At 41.4% G+C, this 23824-nt stretch overlaps 1 protein-coding gene across 1 annotated transcript in view; it reads left to right on the plus strand.

The window, feature by feature from the left end:
- celf2 (cugbp, Elav-like family member 2) overlaps positions 1-23824 on the plus strand; it is a 255122-nt gene that overhangs the window by 230488 nt on the left and 810 nt on the right. Inside the window, exons 11-15 of the mRNA XM_053313798.1 lie at positions 6272-6406; positions 10631-10756; positions 16395-16574; positions 18439-18582; positions 21645-21817. Coding sequence (XP_053169773.1) covers positions 6272-6406; positions 10631-10756; positions 16395-16574; positions 18439-18582; positions 21645-21772 — 713 coding nt within the window. The 3' untranslated portion in view covers positions 21773-21817. The remainder of the gene's footprint in view (positions 1-6271; positions 6407-10630; positions 10757-16394; positions 16575-18438; positions 18583-21644; positions 21818-23824) is intronic.

Below are 23824 nucleotides of genomic sequence, written 5' to 3' on the forward strand. Positions count from 1 at the left end.
ATGGAAGGGAGGAAGAAAGGAAGGAAGGAGGGAAGGAAAGAAGGAGGGAGGGAAGGACAGAATGAAGGAAGGGAGGAAACAAGGAACAGTCAAAACAGACGGGGTCAATTTGACCCGGGAGGACGACAGGAAGGTTAAATTGAAAGTTAAGACTTCCAGAGACATGTGGATACTCTCATCATCATCATCATCATCATCATCATCATCATCATCTGACTTCCTTTCTTTCCATTAAAACTCTCTCTTAAAATTCTCTTTTCTTCCTCGCCACCTTCTCCTCTCTTCTCTATTTATTTTAAGCTCCTTTTTTTTTTTAAATACTCTCACACCTCCCACCTCTCTTTGAATCACACGATTACTTCATCTCACCTTTACACCTCCCTCCTTCTTCTTCTTCTCCTTCTCCTACTTCTACTTCTTCTTCTTCTTCTTCTTCTTCTTCTTCTTCTATCCCTTGGCAGGTTTCTTAGTGAGGTGTCACAAGGGGGGAAAATAAAAGAATAAAAGAAACTGACAGAGACAGACAGAAATTAAAAAAGGGAGGATTTGGAGAGTGATGGAGAGCTTCTTCTTCTTCTTCTCCTACTTCTACTTCTCCTTCTTCTTCTTCTATCCCTCGTGAGGTGTCAGCCCTCAATTAAACGCTGTTTAGTCAGTTGACACAAGGGGAGGGGAGGGGGGATAAAAGAATAAAAGAAACTGACAGAGAAATTTTTTAAAAAAGGGATGATTTGGAGAGTGATGGAGAGCTTCTTCTTCTTCTTCTTCTTCTTCTTCTTCTTCTTCTTCTTCTTCTTCTTCTTCTTCTTCTTCTTCTTCTTCTTCTTCTTCTTCTTATAAGTCAACAGCTCTCTCTTGTCGTTTTCCTCCTGCTTTCCCCTGTTGTTGCTGATTTCAATTTTTTTTTTTTTTTGCCAATTCTGCTGTTGAGTTCGAACACACACACACACACACACACACACACACACACACACACACACACACATATTATATTCACACTGAAAAATAGGCTCTCGGATTTGGAAGCAAGGGTGACTAACGGTGTCTGAATCTGGAGATCTGTTGGTCCTCCATCTGTGAGAGAGAGAGAGGAAGAGAGAGGGAGAAAGACAGAAAGAAAGAGAGAGAGAGAGAGAAAGCGCGAAAAAAAGGAAGAGCGAGAGTGAGCATTAGTGATTGGCAGGAGATGTGAGACAGCTGAATGACATCTGGTCCCAGTCTTTAACACGGGGAGCTGCAGAGCTGAGAGGCTTCAATTACACCAATGAGCATTCAATTAAACGCAGCTAACGCCAGCCCGGCTCCGACTGCATGGAGCGCAAACACACACACACACACACACACACACATATGCACCCATGCACACATATGTACTCGCGGTCGTTCACGCTCACACTCGCGTACCATCTGCACAGCCCGGATACTCCGACTCTGATGTGGGAAGTAGATTATGTTTGTCTCATAGTGTCTTTCTTTCTTTCTTTTTTATGCCTTCTTTTCTCTTCATCCCTTACTTTATTCCCCCTTCTAACCCCCAGTTTATTTTTATCTGCCCGCCTGCCTCCTTTCTCCTTATAACTGTCTTGAAAATGTATGTTCAATGAGAGAGAGATAGCCTTTGACAAATGCAAGTAAGAATTGGTGTAGAGCTGCTGTAAGAAAAAGAAGGGGGGAGGAGGAGGAGGAGGGAGAGGGAGAGGGAGAGGGGGGAGAAAAGAGGTTGTGAGATGAGAGAGAGAGATGCTGTAGAGTCATCTTTGTCATCAGGAGAAAAAAAGGCAAAGAAGAAAAACAAGATCATAGGAAAAGAGAGGAAAGAAAAGAAGGAATATATAAAAAGGAAATGGAAGAAAGAGGAGAAAATGGATAAATTGGAAGTGGAGAAAAAGGGCATTGAAATGAAAGGAAAAGTAGTAAAAAGAGAATGATACATGAGAAAGAAATGTAGGAGAAATTGTTGAAAGAGAGAAGAAAGACAGAATGTAATAATAATATATAGGGTAGATGGGAAATGGAGAATGGGAAAGGGAGGGATGAGAGAAGAAGAGGAAGAAAGGTGGGGAAGTAAATTGAAAGGAGAGACAAGGCAGGAGAGAAATTGGAGATTGGAGGGAAGAAGACAAAGAAAAGAAAAGGAAACAGTAAAGGAGGAAAATTGTAGAAAAGGAAAAGAGAAGAGGCAGAAAAAGAACAAACAGGAGAAAAGAAAGAGAGCAGGAAAGAGACAATGGAAATGAAAGGAAAGGAAAGGAAACAGAGAAGTGACTAAAGGAAGCAGGAAGGATGATGGAGAGGAAAAGAAAGGAAAAAGAACAAGCAAAATGAAATTCAAAAGGAAAAGAAGCAAGCAAAAAAGACAAAAAGCAACAGAAGAATAAGAAGATAAATAAAGAGCTAAATGTAAAAAAAAAAAAAAAAAGGAGATAAAGAGCTTTGAGGATGAGTCTGTATGAGCAACGTTGGGAAGGTTACTATGGAGATGTAATTGATTACATATTACTAGTTACTCTGTTTATAATGTAATAAGTAATGTAACTATTTCAATGACTTCATCAAAGTAATGTAACTTATTACATTTGATGACTTTTCTAATTTTATAACCAATGTTTTCAACTGTTAGTAAATGCTCCCTCCTTCCTTCTGTCCTTCCTTCCTTCCTTCCTTCCTTCCTTCCTTCCTTCCTTCCTTCCTTCCTTCCTTCCTTCCTTTCTTCCTTCTGTCCTCCCTTCCTTCCTTCCTTTCCTTTCCATTCAGTAACATGTTAAATATTAAATAATGAGGAAAAAACCCTCCTGAGCAAAATCTTAAAGGTCTATCAGATCAGATTGTGTTCTATGGTTGCTATAGATACAGATTGTGTTCTATGGTTGCTATAGATACAGATTGTGTTCTATGGTTGCTATAGATACAGATTGTGTTCTATGGTTGCTATAGATACAGATTGTGTTCTATGGCTGCTATAGAATTAAAAACAGCAATATATGTATTCAGTTAAATATTAAAAAATGAGGAAAAAACCCTCCTGAGGAAAATCTTAAAGGTCTGACTTCAGATGTAACTTCCTTTTATATCCAGTTACATTTATTTAGTAATTAAATGTAACTAGTTACTTCCCAACACTGCTCATGAACAGGCAGCACTTACACCACCTCTCGTCTGGCTCGTGTGATGCCTCGTTTTTTAAAAAACACCATAAAAACAGACAAGCATGGTCTGAATTAGTGTGACATTTGAGCGTGTGAATGACGGCTGTTTTATTCTCACCTTGCGTCGCAAAATAACACAAATCCATTTTAGGTTTTTTTGATGTATTGTAGAAAATTGGAGAGGATTGCTTTATAAAAAAACACACAAAAAGAGAGAGATTGGTTTTGGCTTCGGTGCGGTTGTACACACACACACACACACACACACACACACACACACACACACACACACACACACACATACACATATACACACACTTCCTGCTGAAGCAAATTGTCACAACAACCTAGAAACAAAACATTCAGAAACTGGCATTTGGTTTTTTTTGGAGGGATTTTTTTTTTTTTTTTTGTTTTGTTTTGTTTTGTTCTAATCAACTAATCAGAACTGTGAATCCCGGCGATGAATCCAGCCATCTGTTGTCATTGGCTGCTGCTGTTTGTCTGATTTTAAGGAAATCTCTTTATTATTATATGTATTTTTGGGGGTTTTTTGGATGTTACAACCTCTAATCATTCTCTACGGCAGAGGTGTCAAACTCATTTTCATTCAAGGGCCAAGGAAGAAAGGGAGGAAGGGTAGATGGAAGGAAGGAAGGAAGGAGGGAAGGACAGATGGAAGGAAGGAAAAAAGGAAGGAAGAAAAGACAGACAGACAGATGGAAGGAAGGAAGGAAAGAAGTAGGTAGGGAGTAAGGACAGATGGAAGGAAGACAGGAAGGAAGGAATGAAGAAAGGAAAAAGGGAAGGTAGGGAGGAAGGAAGGAAGGAAGGAAGAAGTAAAGGAAGAAAAGGCAGACGGAAGGAAGGAAGGAAGGAAGGAAGGAAGAAAAGAAGGAAAGAAGGAAGAACAAAAGGAAGAAAGGGAGGAAGGACAGATGGAAGAAAGGGAGGAACAAAAAAGTAAGGTAGGGAGTAAGGACAGATGGAAGAAAGACAGGAATGAAGGAATAAAGAAAGGAAAAAGGGAACGAACGAACAAAGAAAGGAAAAAAGGAAGGTAGAAGGACAGATGGAAGGAAGGAAAAGGACACAGGAAGGAAAGTGGGCCGGATTGGACCCCTCAGCGGGCCGGTTCTGGCCCACGGGCCTCATGTTTGACGCCTCTGCTCTACGGTGTCAAACCAGACGGATCTTCTTCTTCTTCTTCATGGTGTCTTGTTTGTGTGTGTGTATGTGTGTGTGTGTGTCTATTTTTCTGTGTGTGTGTGTGTGTGTGAGCGTATGTGCGAGTGTGTGTGTGTGTGTGTGTGTGTGTGTGTGTGTATTCCCATGGTACTTGTATATACATCCAGACTGTATATACGACACATACACCTCACATTGACAGTGTCCACACCCTTTAACCTGTGTTACTCTAACAAAGCTCATGAGTCAGACGAGGCTTCTTCTGCGGTAAGACCAACTGATTCTGTTTCATGAGGTTTTTATACTGACACACACACACACACACACACACACACACACACACACACACACACACACACACACACACACACACACACACACCTGCTTCGTAAAAAGGTGTTTTATAGCTTTTGCCTCGCCATCATTTAGGTGTTGGCATGCAGTCATTAATAAGGCTTTCATTAGAGGCGAGCAGATTAACAATGAAGAGAAGAGTTCAACCTTCAGTTCAACATAAATATTTAGTCTGTAGTTTAATAATTTTGATCATAAGTCATGAAGGTTTTCAGGCTTTTATCTTCCTTAACCCTCCTGTTGTCCTCAAGTCATGGAAGGAAGGGAGGGAGAGAGGGAGGGAGGGAGGGAGGGAGGGAGGGAGGGAGAGAGGAAGGAAGGAAGGAAGGCCAGGAGGAAGGAAGGAAGGAAGGAAGAGAGGGAGGGAGGGGGAAGGAAGGAAAGGAAATAAGGAAGGGAAGGAAGGAAGGATGGAGGAAAGAAGAAAGGAAGGAAGGTAGGACTGAGGGAGGGAGGAAACAAGGAAGGAGGGAGGAAGGAAGGGAGAAAGGAAAAGAGGAAGGAAGGAAAGAAGGAAGGGAGGAAGGTGAGGGAGGAAAGAAAGAGAGAAAGAGGGAGGAAGGAAGGACAGAAGGAAGAGAGGAAAGAAGGAACGGTCAAAACAGATGGGAGGACGACAGGAAGGTTAATTAAAGCTTAAAATGTGTTTTTTGTTGTATTCTCGTATTTAATATCAGATTTTATTGCTAGCAATTTAACATCAAATTATTACATATATATATATATATATAGTTTTAACCAAAAAAAGTCTTTATTAGTGTATAATGTTCTAAATTTACTTCTATTTTTTTTTATAAAAAGTTGAGAAAGTCTGAAAAGTTTTATTATATATTTTGTCTCAAGTATCCAAATTAATGACAGCCTCATTATTCCATAACCTAAAAGTGTATGTATGCATTTTATGATACACATTTAAGGCTTTAAACATGGTCCAATATTACAGCTTTTACAGCATTCAGATGTTTGTGCATGACTAAGCTGAGCAAAGATGGAGCTCTGCCCAAAAACAAATCGCATAAATACAAATAAACAGTCCTCAACAAACAACAACAACAAAAAGAAACAGGAAACAGCTGTCTCCTCCGAGCTTTTCCTCAAGAGCTGCTTGGACAAGGGAGGGGAAAAAAAGTAAGTTTAACTAAATCACAGAGATTACTTCTGCCTCCAGAGTAGCTCAGCCTCAGAGAAAAGCACCAAAGCTAAACAGCTACAACAGCTGCTTTTACTGATTTACACACATTTGGGACTTATTAGCAAAATCAGCTTCTGTGCTGTTTGCTTTCACACACTACAGACTCTCCACAGCAGAGAGAGAGAAGAAAAAAAGATTGTCTCAAGTTATAAGAAACATTTCCAGACACATAAATACAACATTTCCACACACACACACACACACACACACACACACACAAACACACACTTCCTCATCAATCGGACAACACACTCGTGGTGAGCACTATCTTCTGGTACTCTGTCCTCCGGTCCGAGCCAGGCAACCCAACGCTACGCCTCAGCCTCAGCCACGCCTCGCCTCGCCTCGCTCCCCCAGGTTTGACACCACCCTCTCTGGCTCCTCTCTCCAGGTATGAGTGCTCTGCAGTTGCAGAACCTGGCCACTTTAGCGGCGGCAGCGGCGGCGGCCCAAAACTCAGCCAGCCCCTCCACCGCAAACCCCCTGTCCTCCAACGCCGCCTCCCTGGGAGCGTTGGCCAGCCCAGGTAACGCCGCAGCCACTCAGGTTGGGGTTGGGGGGGGAGGAGGGGAGGGAGGGAGGAAGGGAGGGGTCCGACGCCGGGGTTTGGGAGGGGCCAACGCCTGCCTACGTCCTCTTACGCTCTTCATCGTTACCCATCACCAGTGTTGTCGCCCATGATCCTGGCACACCACCACCACCACTTCCTGTTCCACCGCCGCCGCCACCGAAACCATCATCAGTTGCCGAAAACATGACCACCACCACCATCGTCATCGTCATCATCATGATGTTTTACTACAGTAACCATGCTGTGTTGTCGATGCACCACTCCCCCTCCTCCCAAACCCCCCTTGCGCCCCCCCATTTGTCATTTGAACACCTCACTTCCTGTTCACCGTGTGGCTCCGATCATCCATGCTGTGATACACGCACTGTATATGTGTGTGCATGTACTGTATGTATGTGTGTGTGTGTGTGTGTGTGGGTGTGTTTGTGTGTGTGTGTTTTTGTGCTTTTATGTCAGATTCAAATCTATATGTGTGTGTTTTGTGTTTTTTTTTGGGGGGGGGGGTTCGTGATTTCTTTGTTTGCGCCTCACTTCACCGGCTCCATTGTAGGAACTTAAGGATAGTAGATTTGTTGTTTCCGGGTGGACGGGTTTGTTTGCACCTCTGTGTGTGTGTAAGTGTGTGTAAGTGTGTATGTGTGTGTGTGTTAGTGCTGTGTCACTGTATGTGGCTGCTGGAGGGGGGAGGGGGAGTGGGGGGGTTAAAGCCTTAAAAACTACCAGGTTGATGTCTGAACTGGACTCAGGTTAAATGCTGCCACCTTCAGACTCTCTCCTTTTCTTTTCTCTCTTTTCTCTCCTAAACTGATCGCCCCCCCCCACTCCTCTTCCTCCTCTTCCTCCTCCTCCTCCCCCCTTCTCCTTCCCCTCTCCTTGTGTTCCTTCTCGTTGCCCTCGTCTTTTTGCTGCTGCCCTCCTTTTGACAAGCTCCCTGTTTCTGCTCCATCATTCTCCCCTTTCATGTCGGCTCGGCCTCGCTCCAGCAGCCGTGGTTTTGCTCTCACTCTCTCTCTCTCTCTCTCTCTCTCTCTCTCTCTCTCTCTCGGAGCGCACTCCCAACAGAGATGAATATGAAAAGCTACCCCTCATCCCCCCCCCCCCTTCATACTCACCCACAACCCTCCTCTTCTTCTTCTTCTTCTTCTTCCTCCTCCACGTTAACACTTCCATTCCACTTCCTGTTTCTTCCACCTCTCTCCCTCCTTCCCTGCTCAATCTCTCCATACTTTTCCACCTCCTCCTTCTTTATTCCAGCCTGTCTCTCTCTCTCTTTCTCTCTCTTCCTCTCTCTCGCTCTCTCTCTCTCTCTCTCTCTCTCTCTCTCTCTCGCTCTCTCTCTCTCTCTCTCTTCCTCTCTCTCTCTTCCTCTCTCTCTCTCTCTCTCTCTCTCTCTCTTCCTCTCTCTCTTTCGGAGCTCACTCCCAACAGAGAATGAATATGAAACAAATCCACTTCCTGTTTCTTCCTCCTTCCTCCCTCCTTCCCTCCTCAATTTCTCCATACTTTTTCACCTTCTCCTCCTTTATTCCAGCCTCTCTCTCTCCCTCTCTTCCTCTCTCTCTTTCTCTTCTCTCTCCTTCTCTCTCTTTTACTCTGAATGTCAGTCCAACCTTGAATAACACACACTCAGGTTGAGCTACTCAGTGCTCAGTGTGGATGAGTGGCGCTATACTGCATGTGTCAATGAAACTGACAACGTCACACCAGTTTTGATAAATATAGTCAGTTCTGCATGGAGACAGGCCAGCATTTTCTCTTTTTTTTTTCCTTTTTTTTCTCGTGTTGTTTTTTCTTTTTTTGCACCATGTGCCGACATAATGCTCTCCTTTATCACACCATTTCTTAATATATTCAGCGGCAATCCTGCTTTGTTGGCATCGCTTTGATGAGATCAAGGGTAAATGAATAGATTCAATCTTTTTTTTTTATCCTCCTCTCTCTCTCTCTCTTTCTCTCTCTCTCTCTCTCTCTATCTCTCTCTCTCTAAAAAAAGGATATATGCTTTTTTGTGCACCGTATTTCCCGCCATCTCACCTCCACCCAATCATTGACGTAGCGTAGCGAGCATCATCATGTCTGGCACACATTTCACACATATCGACTCGTGTGTGTGTTTGTGTGTGTGTTTGTGTGTGTGTGTGTGTGTGTGTGTGTGTGTGTGTGTGAGTTTGTGTTGAATCCACTCGTCGTCGTCGTTGTTGTCGTCGTCTGTTTTTGTGTCTTTTTTCTGTCAGTGACAAAACACTGTGCTCGAAGAGAAGTAGTTGTGATAATGTGAATAAGGTAGAATTGAGAAAGTTTAGTACTTAGAAGCATTTGCAAATGGTTCAAGTCTCTTCTGATTGTGCTCTTGCCTCTTTGTACATACAGTATGTCTGCTTTTTTGCTTTTTTTCCTTTTTTTGTGTTTTTAATGCCATTAAAGCATCACCTTGAATGCAAAATATATATATATATATAAATACCTCCTGATCTGTGCAAATCACTCCTCTTTGATACTGTAATGTGCATGGATGGAAGGGTTTTTTAAAGCTATATTTAGGGTCAAGGTGCTGCATCATTTCAGATTAATTAAAGGTGCTACTTGTAATATTTTTCAACATCAGCATTCCTTCAAATGAACGGAGCCACAGTGCTGCTGCTGCTGCTGCTGCTGCTGATCCATGAAAGAATGAAACCTACTGTGGAGATGATGTGTTGCTTAGAGATCACATTTCCCTTGAACCTCCTTTTGCTTCTTGTCAGGAACACGCTTTCAGTTTTTCCTCCATTCACACAAACACACACACACAGGCTCTATAAATAACGATATATTGTGAAGTGCTTTCTCTTTTGGCCTCCCAGCATTCATCTTTACAAGATACTCAAAACGCTTTAACACTATAAGCTTTAAACTGGAAGTACAGTGCCTTTTTTTTACCCCCCCCCCCCCTCCTCTCTCTCCTGCAAATCTCACAAGACAAATCTTGCAAAAAAAAAATTATTTAGAGAGTTCGTAACCTCTTCCGAAGCTAATTAGTCCTCTAATTAGTTATTTTAATCAAAGAAAATGCAGGTTTATAATCTGATGGGCAAATGCAATGTGAGTCATGGTGGAAAAAATGTGTTCACAGTGTTAATATGTGTTAATTAAACCAAATAAATCAAACATTTTTACCAATTTGACTCAATTTAGTCGGGATTTAAATTGTCGAAATTGGAAGAAAATCAGTTTAGGCCGAATTGGGAATTGCCTGAGTTCATGAACTCATCATTAAACATTATTTAGAAGATGAATCATAAAGTTTATTTTAAGTGTCTGAAGCAAATCAACTTTCATGGAAATCTGTAGTTTAATATTTAACATACGAGCCTCAGCAGATTGTACTGTAGAGACGAGCAGCAGTTGTTTTAATTATTTACGTTTATGATAATTTACTGATGTTAAAATTGTACATGTTGCACCTTCTGCACAAAAAGCTCTGTTAAAGCCGAGCTGTTTGACTTTTTAATGTGTTCAATAAGAAAAGCTTCTCCTCCTCTCATTAGTTTAAAAGCTTTTATAACACGTGTGCTTCTTTGTCTCCTACTATCCCTCCTCTCTTTTCACTCTCCTCCTCTTCCTCTTCTTCTGTCCTCTTCCTCTTCCTCCTCCTCTTCTTCTTCTATCCTCTTCCTCTTCTATCCTCCTCCTCTTCCTCTTCTATTCTCCTCCTCCTCTTCCTCTTCCATCCTCCTCTTCCTCTTCTATCCTCCTCCTCTTCCTCTTCTATCCTCTTCTATCCTCCTCCTCTATCTCCTCCTCTTCTTCTATCCTCCTCCTCTTCCTCTTCTACACTCCTCCTCCTCCTCTTCTATCCTCCTCCTCCTCCTCTGCCTCCTTTTCCTCTTCTATCCTTCTCCTCTGCCTCCTCCTCTTCTATCCTCCTCTGCCTCCTCTTCCTCTTCTATCCTCCTCCTCTTCCTCTGCCTCCTCTTCCTCTTCTATCCTCCTCCTCTTCCTCTTCTATCCTCCTCCTCTTCCTCTTCTATCCTCCTCTGCCTCCTCCTCTTCCTCTTCTATCCTCTTCCTCCTCCTCTTCTATCCTCCTCCTCTTCCTCTTCTTCTATCCTCCTCCTCCACTTCCTCTTCCTCTTCTATCCTCCTCCTCTTCCTCCTCTTCTATCTTCCTCCTCTGCCTCCTCTCTTTCCCCGCAGCAGCGGGCACCACAGCCAGCTCCAACGCCGGTGCCATGAACTCTCTGACCTCTTTGGGCACCCTGCAGGGCCTGGCAGGTGCGACTGTCGGCCTGAACAACATTAATGCACTAGCAGGTAGCGTCAACAGTGAGTATTCACCCTGCCATCAGCCACACCACCTTTCCACCTCCACCCTTCCACCTCCAGACATGCACACTGTCATCGCCACGGAAACCTTTGAGTCGATGCAGAGAGACGAAGGGACGAGTGATCGTTTGGGTTTTTTGATTTTGGAAAATAAAGAAAACTCAATTAAACTCAAACTGATTTAATTGAGCAAAAAAATGCTAACTCAGCAATAATCTGTATATATAGTAATGCTACCTTCCTTCTTTCCTTCCTTCCTTCCTCCTCTCTTTCTTTTCTCCCTCCCTCCCTCCCTTCCTTCTTTCCTTCCTTTCCTCCCTCCCTCCTCCCTTCCTTTCCTTCCTTCTTCCTTCCTTTCCTTCCTCCCTTCCTTCTTGTCTTCATTCCGTCTTTTCTTTTCTCCTTTCCTTCCTTTCTTCCTTCCTTTCCTTTCTTCTCCCTCCTTTCCTTCCTTCTCCCTCCCTCCTACCTTTCCTCCCTCCCTCCTCTTTCTTTTCTCCTTTCCTTCCTTCCTTCCTCCCTTCCTCCCCTCCTTTCCTTCCTTCTTCCTTCCTTTCCTTCCTTTCCTTCCTCCCTTCCTTCTTGCCTTCATTCCTTCTTTCCTCCCTTCCTTCCTTCCTTCCTTCCTTCCTCCTTCCTTTCCTTCCTTCCTTCCTTCTTGTCTTCATTCCTTCTTTCCTCCGTCCTTCCTTCCTCCGTTCCTTCTTTTCTTTCCTCCGTTCCTTCTTTTCTTTCCTCACTTCCTTCCTTTCTCCCTCCTTTCCTTCCTTCTCCCTCCCTCCTACCTCCTTCCTTCCTTTCTCCCTACTTTCCTTCCTTCTCCCTCCCTCCTACCTTCCTTCCTTCTTTCCTCCGTTCCTTTCCTTCCTCCCTTCCTTCTTGTCTTCATTCCTTCCTACCTCCCCCCTTTCCTTCCTTCTTCCTCCCTTCCTTCCTTGACACGAGGAATACAGGAGGGTTAAAAACTCATAAATTAATCCAACTTTAATGTCAAGGGTCATTTTTCTGATATTTAAATCAAATATTTTCCTTTTTCCAGACATTTAAGTTCATATTCTATAAAAATAAAGAGATAAAAACCAAACCAATCCTCCCGTCGTCTCTCTGTATCTCAGTTTGATATAAATTGTCCTCACACTCTCTCTCTCTCTCTTTCTCTTTCTCTATGATGGCTATTTCATCCACTCATCTGGGCTTGGATTATTATTATTATTATCATTATTATTATTATTCATCCATCTATTCATCCATTTCTACCATCTCTCCATCCGCTTCCTGGTTGTGTCCCGGGTTACGCTTGCCGTGCGAGTGCTGGCGTTTCGTCCTGGCAGAGTTGGCGTGTCGCTGTAACTTCACTCGTCTGTCTCTGTGTGTGTGTGTGTGTGTGTGTGTGTGTGTGTGTGTGTAATCGTGTCTCATTGTGTCAGTTCGTTTGTCGTCAGTGTTTAAACATCTCAAACTTTCTGTGACAAAGCTTTCGTGAGGATGTTCAGAGTTGCAGTGTAAATGTGTCCCAAAAAATATAAAAATATATCAATTTCCTGTCAAAAAAAGTACTAAATTTGACTTAAATGTGACTATAATCATGTCAAAAGTATATTTAATGAGTATTTATGCCAAAAAAGTATCAAAACTTATCATTTATAGGCCCAAAAATGTCATTTAAATGTCTTTCTTCCCCCAAAATAACTTATTTAATCATTTTCATGTAATAAAACAATACATATAACACATTTCCTCTACTTAAAATTGTATTTAAGCATTTTCATGTCTAAGAAATGACTGAATTTATCAATTTTTATGCCACAAAATACACAAGCTAAATATTCTCCTGCAAAAAGAAATACAAATTTGACTTAAATGTGACTATAATCATGTCAAAAGTACAATTAATGACAATATTCATGCTCAAAAAGTATCAAAACTTACCGTTTATAGGCCCAAAAATGTCTTTGTCAATGTCAAAAACATCTTTGTGCCAAAATAAATGCAAAGTTTGACAGTTTCTCTTCCCTCAAAATAACAAATTCAATCATTTAACACATTTCCTCATCTTAAAAAATTTATTTGAGCATTTTCATGTAAAAAAAAAATTATATTTATCAATTTTTATGCCAGAAAATCCACAAGCTAGATATCACCTGCCAAAAAAAACAAACAAAATTTGGACATCTTAATGTTTAAAAAAACAAATCTTTTTTCATGTCCATCAAAATCTGAACATTTCACAAAACATCAAAAGCCAATGTGGACAAATCAGTGTTATTATTATTTTTTTTATTTATTTTAAAAACCACATTCGAAGGGCGGCTGGGTTTTTTTTTTATATCAAATTAATTCATTTTTATTTAAAGTTCAGTCCACTGTGTGTTAGATCAGAGGCAGATACATGTGTTTCTATCCACGTGTGAATTGTATTGACTTTGCGGTCTACCGGTTACTGCCGAGCGGTGCAGTGTGTGTGTGTGTGTGTGTGTGTGTGTGTGTGTGTGTGTGTGTGTGTGTGTGCGTGTGTGTGTGTCCTGCCTTTGACCTCTCGGGAAGACGAGGGCTGGGATCTTAATCAGCGCTGTTATGACAGCCCAGATCCTGTACTACCGGCCTCTTCCACCACATTATTCTCCTCTGACCTTTAACGCTCCTCAGCTGGAGTAGCTGTATCCACTGTGTAAATCATACATGCTACGTCTACTGGAGCGGACACACACAGGTGCACACACACACACACACACACACACACACACACAGGCGCACACACACACACATGCACACACATACCTTCTCAAGCAGACTGGGTCATTTTGCATCCCATTTTGTCCCAGTTATAACCCCTCCGCCCCTGCTGCATCCCCTCCACCACCACCACCACCACCACCACCACCACCAACCCTCATTTAAACACATCTAGGCCTTAATTGAATTGCAAAGGTCACCGGTGCAATTATTCCTGAATAAATGAGTGACCTATAATCCGGAGCTCGGCGGTGATAATTTATTTCACTGTGTCTGACGGTGAGGCGACAGGACGCCGAGCCAATGTCAGACCCCCTCAGACAAGTTGCCCTCCGTCGTGATATTAAGCCATTACAAGCAGCTAATGAGTGTTACTGCTGCGTTCCCTCACTTTCAAGCCCAGACGCCCCCCCACCGCCAAACCACCAAACCACCAAACCACCAAACCACCGAGCCTGCCTGTCTTCACCCCCCAAAGTGAGACGTCACATGTTGGAAAAAGTGAGAGATAATAAGACCTCTGTGTTAGATATTTGATGTCGCTTTGGAAAGATCATATTTTTTAGACATTTAAAGGAGCTGAAAGGAGTCTGTGATACATAAAAAAATGGAAAATCATGAAGATAGACCCCCCCCCCCCCCCCAAAGTGAGATGTCACATGTTGGAAAAGTGTTAGATCAGGGGTGTCAAACATGAGGCCCGTGGGCCTGAACCGGCCCGCCGAGGGGTCCAATCCAGCCCACTTTCCTTCCTGTCTTCTTTTCCTTCCTACCCTCCTGTCATCTGTCCTTCTTTCCTTCCTCCCTTTCTTACTTCTTTCCTTCTTTGTTTCCTTCCATCCTACCTTCCTTCCTTCCATCTTTCCTTCATCTTCTTTTCCTTTCTTCCTTGCTTCCTTCCTTTCTTGTCTTCTTTTCCTTTCTTCCTTTCCTTCCTAATACCTTTTCCTTCCTTCCTTCCTTCCTTTTGTCTTTCCTTCCCTCCTTCCTAATCCCTTTTCCTTCCTTCCTTCCTTCCTTCCTCCCTTCCATCCTTCCTTCCTTTTGTCTATCCTTCCTATCACTTTTCCCTTCTTTCCATCCTTGTTTCCTTCCTTCCTTCCTTCTTTTTATTGGGCCGGCCCACATGAGATCAAATTTGGCTGTGTGTGGCCCTTGAATGAAAATGAGTTTGACACCTCTGTGTTAGATATTTGATGTAGCTTTGGAAAGATCATATTTTTTAGACATTTAAAGGAGCTAAAAATACAAAAAATGGAAGATCACGAAGATGATTTGATTTCATATTTGAGTTTATTGCTCAGAAAGTGACTAATATTCATTTGTCTGTGCCATAAAAACTAAGAGAATTTTATTTTTAAAGCATTTTTCAACACGTGAGGCAATTCTGAATGCTTCACAGAAGGCTTAAACACACAATAAAAGCAGAATTAATGACATGAAATAAAAGCAAAGTAAAGAGACTTTACACAGAATTAGAGATAACTTTTAGTCCCTTTTTTAAATTGTTTTCTCACAAAGACAATGCACTGCAAAAACTCTCCAACAGGGCTATTCTAATGATTAAATATAGAGAAAAATTAAAGGTTCATCTGAATTAACAACAAGTTCCTTCCACTAGTTAGTCATTTGTCTGTGAAATAAAAAAGTAAGATTTATTCTGAAAGCATTTTTCACACACAAGGCAATTTTAAGAGCTTTACAGAAAGCTTAACGCTAAAAAAAGCATAATTAATGACAGGAAATTAGTGAAAAGAAAAACATAGTCGAGAATTTGAAAGATAATAATTAAGAAACTGAGAAAATACACACTGCAAAAACTCAAAACAGGACTATTTCAATGACTAAATAGAGAAAAACAAGGGTTCCTACAGCTAGTTTGTTCTCATCTCGTCCCGTCGTCGTCTCTCTCTGTGTGTCTTAGCGTGTTTTTTTTTGCGTGTGTGCATGCATCGTGCTGCGTGCTTCGTACCTGGCAACCTGTGTGCAGCAGCTCTGGCTGTCATCAGCTACACTCATACTGTACTTAACTGTGTTTATACTAATACTCTGTGAGTCCTGTGCTCTGATGTTAGCTGTTGTTGTTCTGTGCTGTGTTTATTACCCCTTTTCCACCGAGCTGGAGCTAGTGCTGGTTCGGTGCTCAGTTGGTGCTAATCCAAGCACCTCTTACAAACCTGTTGCTTTTCCACCGGCAAGGAGCCACACGATTACGTCACTGTATAACGTAGCTGGTGCGCACTTTGAAACACTTCCATGATTCACCAGTGAGAGGCAGCAACATGGTGCAACTAAGGCATCTAGGCTGCTGGAAACAAAGAAGAAGAAGAACAACAGCTTTGGCATAAAAATTATAAAAATAGTACTTTTAATCAACAAATCTTTAACCCTCTGTAAATGCCACGCTAGTCAGCTAATGAACGGTAACCCCGCAAGCCAGCTAATAAATGTTAGCCCCGCTAGCCGGCTAATAAATGTTAACACCGCTAACCAACTCATAACCGTTAGCCCCGCCCCCAGTCCGATGACGTAATCGGTTCTTGCTTTAGACCAGCAAAGAGTTGGTGCTCGCTCTGGCTCCGTTCTGAGGCTCCGGGCTGGAGCTTTGGCAGTGAAAAAGCAAAGAACCGGTGCTTAATCAGGCTCTGGCTCCGAACCAGCTCCAGCTCCAGCTTGGTGGAAAAGGGGTATATGTGTCTGATGTGATGATTAACTAAAGTCTGTGTGTGTGTGTGTGTGTGTGTGTGTGTGTGACGTCTTGTAACAGTTGTATATGTTTGTGTGTGTTTGTGTGTGTGTGTGTATGTGTGGTAAAAACACAACCTTCAATGGGAGCGCTAATGAGTAAGTGCACTCTTCTTTCTTTATTGTTGGGTTTTATGTAAAGTTGCTCAAATGCTCTCAGGTATGGCGGCTCTAAACGGAGGCCTGGGCGGCGCAGGGCTTACCAACGGGACGGCGGGCACCATGGACGCGCTGACGCAGGCTTACTCAGGGATCCAGCAGTACGCCGCCGCAGCGCTGCCCACCCTCTACAGCCAGTCCCTGCTGCAGCAGCAGGGGGCCGCCGGCAGCCAGAAAGAGGGTTAGTAGCCTGGGGCTGCCTGTTTATACATCACTGCTGCTCAATAGGAGATAGATAGAGTGTTTAAAGGTTGGGTTTTGTGCTAAACATGGATGCAATATTACCTCAAGAGTTTATTTTATGGAGCAGCATTAAAACCTAATGTTCAAACTGTTATGTAAGAGTCCTTTCAAGAGCCTCTAAGTAGTATTTATGTGTCTATATGCAGCCAAAAGTTGTGTTTCCTGCTGCAAAAAGACACATTTTATTAAAACAAATAAATACCTATTGGGCTTTTGTTGAAAATTAGGTTTTCTTGTATCAAATTATCTTCATCAATTGCTTTTAAAGTATTCTAAATAAACAGAAATTCACAATTAAGTCAGCCAAACTTTCAATATCCATCAATATTTTTTATACCTGTTTGTAATTTAAGTTAAAAATGTAACTGTCTACTCTGAAACCTAATATTCAAACTGTATAAGAGTAGTTTCAAGAGCCTCTAAGTAGTATTTATGTGTCCATATGCAGCCAAAAGTTGTGTTTCCTGCTGCAAAAAGACACATTATATTGAAAACTGATAGGAAAATAAATTAAATTGAGCTGCTTATCAAGTCAAAAATAAATAACTATTAGGCACATAAAGTGCTTTTGTTGAAAATAAGGTATTCTTGTATCCAAATCTTCATCACTTGTGTTTTTAAAGTATTCCAAATAAACATAAATTCAACATTAAGTCACTAATAAATCAGCTAAACTTATAATATCCATCAATATTTGTTATACCTGTTTGTAATTTAAGGTAAAAAATATAACAGCAATGAAATATGGCACAATTCAAACTTACTTCCAGTCTTATTTCAGGGAGCTTTGCATTGCTTCAGCAGGATAAATTGTGCACATTTATAACAAAAATATATATTTATAGTAAATATGAAGACATTTATTTTTTAACCAGACCTCTCTGGGAATATATTGTCAATATTTTTTTGTTCTAAGATTGTTGATCATTAGATTTTTATTTATTGTTTTTGTCTATATCACAGAAAAAGCTGTAAACTTGATAAATTCCTTCTTCCTGCTGCTGCTGCTGCAAAGTGCCACCTTTACACAGGAGCTCATAATGGAAGTTAAATTTCCCCAAAAGCTTTTCGCCCACGGTGCTGAATACAAACTAGATGATGAAATGTCTCGTAAAACAAATACAGCCACGTCCCTATCCCTTTTCCAACAAAACAAAACAAAAGAAAAAAGAAAAAAAAAAGAAAATGCATTTGTAAAGATTCATACTCATGGTCCATCCTGTAGTTCGAAACCTCCACTCGGACCAAAAAGATGTGACAATAATGCCGATTCATTTAGGGTATTTATTGATTCTGAGGGATGTGTGTGACCTATTGCAATTATTAGGATGTGTGATGGAAGGAGCGTGGGTGGAGGGACCTCCTGCGACCCCTCTTAAGGGAGACGACGTGCAGCTGAAAAGAAAAAATGAATGAAATCAAAAGCGAAGAGAACAAGGAACTTTTTTTTTTTTGTGTTATTAGTGGAGGGACCAGAACGTACAGTAATTATTAAATGAAAAAAAAAAAAAAAAAGCTTTCATCCTTGTTTAATGTTCAATACAATTGCAGAATGTTGTTTAAAAAAAAAAGCAATAACAAACTCAAGGCCGTGCAATGTTGTGTGCGAGGTGGCGTGCTTCAGCTCCGTTTCTATGACGACAGCGCAGTATTGCCACTCGCCACAATGCAGCTCTCTCTTCCTCTCTCTCTCTCTCTCTCTCTCTCTCCTGCAAGTGTCTTTCTGCTCTGACCTTATACCAGCTTCTTCGTTTTGTCCAACCCCCCCCCCCCTTCCCCCTTCTCCCTGCCCCCCTCACCAGGTCCCGAAGGTGCCAACCTCTTCATCTACCACCTGCCCCAGGAGTTCGGAGACCAGGACATACTGCAGATGTTCATGCCTTTCGGAAACGTGGTCTCTGCCAAAGTCTTCATCGACAAACAGACAAACCTTAGCAAGTGCTTCGGTACGGCAAGCAAGATAACACACACCTGCACTTATCTGTCTCTCTCTTTGGGGGTTTTTTGTGTCACTTCCTGTTTCCCAGTTATGAATGAAGTCGGGTCTCAAACTGAAACTAAGCCTCCTCCTCTTCCTCCTCTTCCTCTTCTTCCTCTTTCTTAGTCCAGCCAAAAATAACTAACCCATCAAATGTTTAATGCAAAAAAAAAAGAAGTTTACCACTGTAGGGGGTTTGTCCTCAAACTGCCTCTAAAGTAGGGGTGTTAAACATGAGGCCCGTGGCCCAGAACCGGCCCGCTGAGGGGGTGCAGTCCGGCCCACTTTCCTTCCTGTGTTCTTTTCCTTTCTTTCATCTGTCCTTCCTTCCTACCTTTCTTCCCTCTGTCCTTCCTTCCATCTATCCTTCCTCCCTACTTTCCTTTTTTCCTTTCTTCGTTCCTCCCTTTCTTCCTTCTGTCATTCCTTCCATCTGTCCTTCCTTCTTTCCTTTTTTCCTTTCTTCGTTCCTTCCTCCCTTCTTCCCTTTCTTCCACCTGTCAGAAGGAAGGAAGGGAGGAAGAGAGGAAGAAGGAAGGAAAGGACTAAGGACGGAAAGACACAAAGACGGAAGGATGGAAAGAAGGAAGGAAGGAAAGAAGGAAGGAAGGGAGGAAAGATGGATGGAAGGAAGGAAAGGAGGGAGGAAGGAAGGAAGGAAGGAAGGAAGGAAGGAAGGAAGGAAGGAAGGAAAGGAGGAAGGAAAGGAGGGAGGAAGAAAGGAAGGGAAGGACAGAGGAAAGGAAGGAAGGAGGAAAGGAAAGCAGGAAGGCAGGAAGGTAGGGAGGAAAGGAAGAAGGAAGGCAGGAAGGTAGGGGGGAGGAAAGGAAAGAAGGAACAGTCAGAACAGACAGGGACAAACAAAAACCTGAATGTAACACATGGCAAACTAAGGAAACAGAAATAAATCAAGCGTGGATACGGAGCTCAAACAGGCAGCTGTGCTACTTGTCAGAAAATGGATTGAGGATGAATGCGAGACGAGCGAGACGAGCGAGACAAGGAGTTTACTGACAGTTTTTAGAGGTTGCAAGCATCTTGAGAGGAGGCGAAGTGTGTGTGTGTGTGTGTGTGTGTGTGTGTGCGGAGACGGCTTTGTGTGAGGCAGAGGAGAAATAAAACACAATATTACCTCACGCTGCTACTAAACCTTTATTCTGACATTAGCTTTTGTCAAGTTGTAGGTCAGAATTTATTTTTTGGGAGCATAAAACGCTTTTTTTATATCAATTTTAATGCCCCCCCCCCCCCCCCCCCTCGCTCCCCCTCCCATTTATTTGACTGTTATGTATATTCCATTAGACTTTGCTTTTATTCTCTCATTGTTTTGTCGATGCAACAGCCCAGTTCCCCCCCTGCGGGAGTCGTTAAAGTTTAATCTTTTCTTAATGTGCACCAGGGGTGTATTTCAATGTAGATGTAAATGTTATACACATAAATCAGATCTCAAGACACATAAACGTGGTGAGCACGCCTCGTGAAGCATTTTAATATCAGTTTTATTGTTACAAGCTTATTTTTTTAAGACAGTATAATTGCTGTAAATAGACAAGACCGTCATGTAGAAGCTTGCTGATCTGGTCAGATTTTTTCTGTGGCACATAAAAAAAGAGAAAACACTTGATTGTCGGACTAAAGGAGTATACTGTGTCATTTGACCAGAAACAGTGAGGATTATAGCTTCCTCATAGAAAAAACAATATCAGATCCTCAGTTGGTGGGACTAAGGTCGGTGACGTTATCAAGCTAAGCCGTGACTTTGGACAATTTTAACCTATCATTAGCTATAGTCAACAGTTTAATGATAATACTAACTGTGTGTCACCATAGGCTAAATGTATAATATGCTAACAGACGTAAGCTAATGTTCAGTATTAGCAGACTGGCTATAGTCCTTCGCTAACATTTCCTATGGCTACAAGTTAGGTGCAATTACAAGCTAAGCCGTGACTTTTGACTATTTTAACATATCATTAGCTAACAGTTTAATGGTAATGCTAACTGTATGTCACCATAGACTAAATGTAAAATAAGCTAAAAGAGGTGAGCTAACGTTCAGTATTAGCAGACTGGCTATAGTCCTTCGCTAATATTTCCTATGGCTACATTAGCTAACATGTTAGGTTCAATTACAAGCTAAGCCATGACTTTGTACAATTTTAACATATTGTTAGCTATAGTCAACAGTTTAATGGTAATACTAACTGTATGTCACCATAGACTAAATAGCTAACTAATAAGCTAACAGAGGTCAGCTAACATTCAATATTAACAGACTGGCTATAGACATTCGCTAACATTTGCTATGGCTACATTAGCTAACATGTTAGGTGCAATTACAAGCTAAGCCATGACTTTGGACAATTTTAACATATCGTTAGTTAACAGTCTAATGATAATGCTAACTGTATGCCACCATAGACTAAATGTGAAATAAACTAACAGAGGTCAGCTAACGTTCAATATTAACAGACTGGCTATAGACATTCGCTAACATTTGCTAAGGCTACATTAGCTAACATGTTAAGTGCAATTACACTCCTAGCAGTAGTAAAAATAGTAGTCCTAATAGATGTGAATCAGTTATACATTAAATACATGTTCATTAAAGAAGACTCTGGGTGAGAATGTTTTACTGCAATACTGCAAGTGGCCACTAGGAAAAAACTTGCCTGAGCATTGACGCTTTATCTAGCTTTCCTAATACAACCATGGTAACAATACAATAGCTAATGTAGGAAACTGTTTTTGGGGCCACAGGGTTTCCTTTTTTTTTTGTGCTGCAATACCGCAAATGGCCACTAGGAAAAACAATAGCTAGCTGTAGTTTACCTTCACTCATGCAATTCAAAAAACTATTGATTTGACAAATAAATGATTAACAATAAAACTCTCCTTGTTGAGAGTTTAATGGCAATCAATCTCCACCTTTATTTTTTCAACCAACGATCTCTCTCTCTCTCTCTCTCTCTCTCTCTCTCTCTCTCTCTCTCTCTCTCTCTCTCTCTCTCTCTCTCTTTTCTTCGTCAGGCTTCGTCAGCTACGACAATCCAGTGTCGGCACAGGCAGCCATCCAGGCCATGAACGGCTTCCAGATCGGCATGAAGCGGCTGAAGGTGCAGCTGAAGCGCTCCAAGAACGACAGCAAACCATACTGATCTTAGCACTAGGGTCTATCTGCTCCCCATGTTAGCACTGCTAGGGTAAGTCCCCCCACGAAAAGAATGAAAATGAACAAAAAAAAAAAACCAACAGAAAAAAACAAAAAAAAAAAACCAACAGCAAACCGAGCCACGACCTCTCTACACAGGGACTGGGGGGAGGGAGGGGGGGGGTTGATTGAGTGGGGGGGGGGGGGTTTGGGGGGGATGTGGGAGGGAGGGGGAGACGACCTACAACCACCCTGAGGGAGACACACACGCCTTGTTTTTTTTTTTTCTTGTTTTTCTTGCTTTTTTGAAGATTTTTATGTTAGCTTTCAAGTATTATTTATTATTACAATTTGTTTTTTTTGTTTTTTTTGTTTTTTAATTTTTTTTTTACACACATGAACGCTTCCATTACCGCCATTACTTTGTGCAATTTTTTTTTCTTTTTTTTTTTTTTATAATGGAAGAAAGTAGCTATCTTGGGTAGCTTTTTTTTTTATTATTATTATTAAGAAAACAAAAACAAAAGTTTGTTTAAAACTTATTTAATTTTTTTCTTTCTGAGTGATTATTTATACATTTTTAAAGGACTAGTTACAGTCAGAACCGAGGTAAAGACAAAAGGAGCCATGATGATTTTTACTTTTTATTTTTCCTCTCTCTCTCTCTCGTTGTGAACCTTAAGGCCTGGCGAAGGGTTCAAAAAAAAACAATTTTTTAATTTTTTTTTTTTTTTTTTTTTGACGCGCACGCCGATATGCACATTTTGACCTTTGACCTCCGCGGTGTTGGTTGCAGGCCGCCGCTGCTTCTCCGAAAACCCCTCTATGCCTGCTGGCAACCCGGGAGCAAAGGCTGCAAACAAAAAAACAAAAAAAAACATTAGTGGCCTCTTTACAGTTATTAGTCAGCCTGCCGTACAGTTACAGCTACACTCCACCACCACAGAAGAAGAAAAAAACTTATACACACACACACAAACACATACACACACTCTCTCTCCAGCTACGTCTTATTATTATTTATGTGAAAATGAAAAAACAGTTTTTTTATTTCTCAGATGATGGAAGAAGAAGAAGAAAAAAAAGAAATAACAATTAGTAAAACTACTTTTTCTGGGTCAGATCACATTGGTCTTTGTTGAGGAAGCGGAGATTACAGCATGTAGAAAAAAAAAAAAACATTTTCAAACCAACATCCAGAATTTGACAAAGTCTATGATAATAATAATACTAATACTAATAATAATAATAATAAAAAAGAGTTTATGGGTTTAAGGGGGTAACTGAAAATACTTGATGTTTGTTGAAAGATTTAAAAAAAAATAATTCAAAGTACAGAAAGCCACAGGCCTGTAAATTTTATTTGTAAAAAAAGCAGTTCTATTTTTATACATTTTTACTGCCTCAGATGATGAAAAAAAAAAAAGGATTTTATTTATTGCCTATCGTTAAGTTATTGGACTCCTATAAAGTATACAGCATCATTATAAAAGTAGACCCTTGTGGAGAAGTCTCGTGGAATTTGGGTTCTCCGGTGTTTTTCATGTTTTTTCTTCAGTGCAGAAAACCACAATCACAACACACTCCGCTGCCATTCGAACCGCACTCCTCCCCCCTTTTTTACCCTCCCTGCTCCCCCCATCCATCCATCCATCCATCCCTCCATCCCTCATCCATCCATCCATCCCTCATCCATCCATCCATCCGTCCATCCATCGTCCATCCCTGTTGTCATTTAGCCAATCATCTGCAGACACACACACACACACACACACACACACACACACACACACACACATACACACACATACACTTATCTGTGCTGTTCATCCATCCATCCATCCATCCATCCATCCATCCATCCATCCATCCATCCATCCATCCGTCTCTCTTCTACCACTCTCTCTCCCTCTCTCTCCATCCGTAGTGGGACTCTCTACTTCTTCACTTTGTCAAATATCTACCTTTTTTTTTTTTTTTCCTCGCATTTTTAGTTTTTTAACTTTTAACTTTTAATTAAAGTTTAATTTTCCTTTTTTTTTTTTCGTAGCGCCCCTCC

Source organism: Scomber japonicus, chromosome 23 (genome assembly GCF_027409825.1).
Source record: "Scomber japonicus isolate fScoJap1 chromosome 23, fScoJap1.pri, whole genome shotgun sequence".
Classification (NCBI taxonomy): domain Eukaryota; kingdom Metazoa; phylum Chordata; class Actinopteri; order Scombriformes; family Scombridae; genus Scomber; species Scomber japonicus.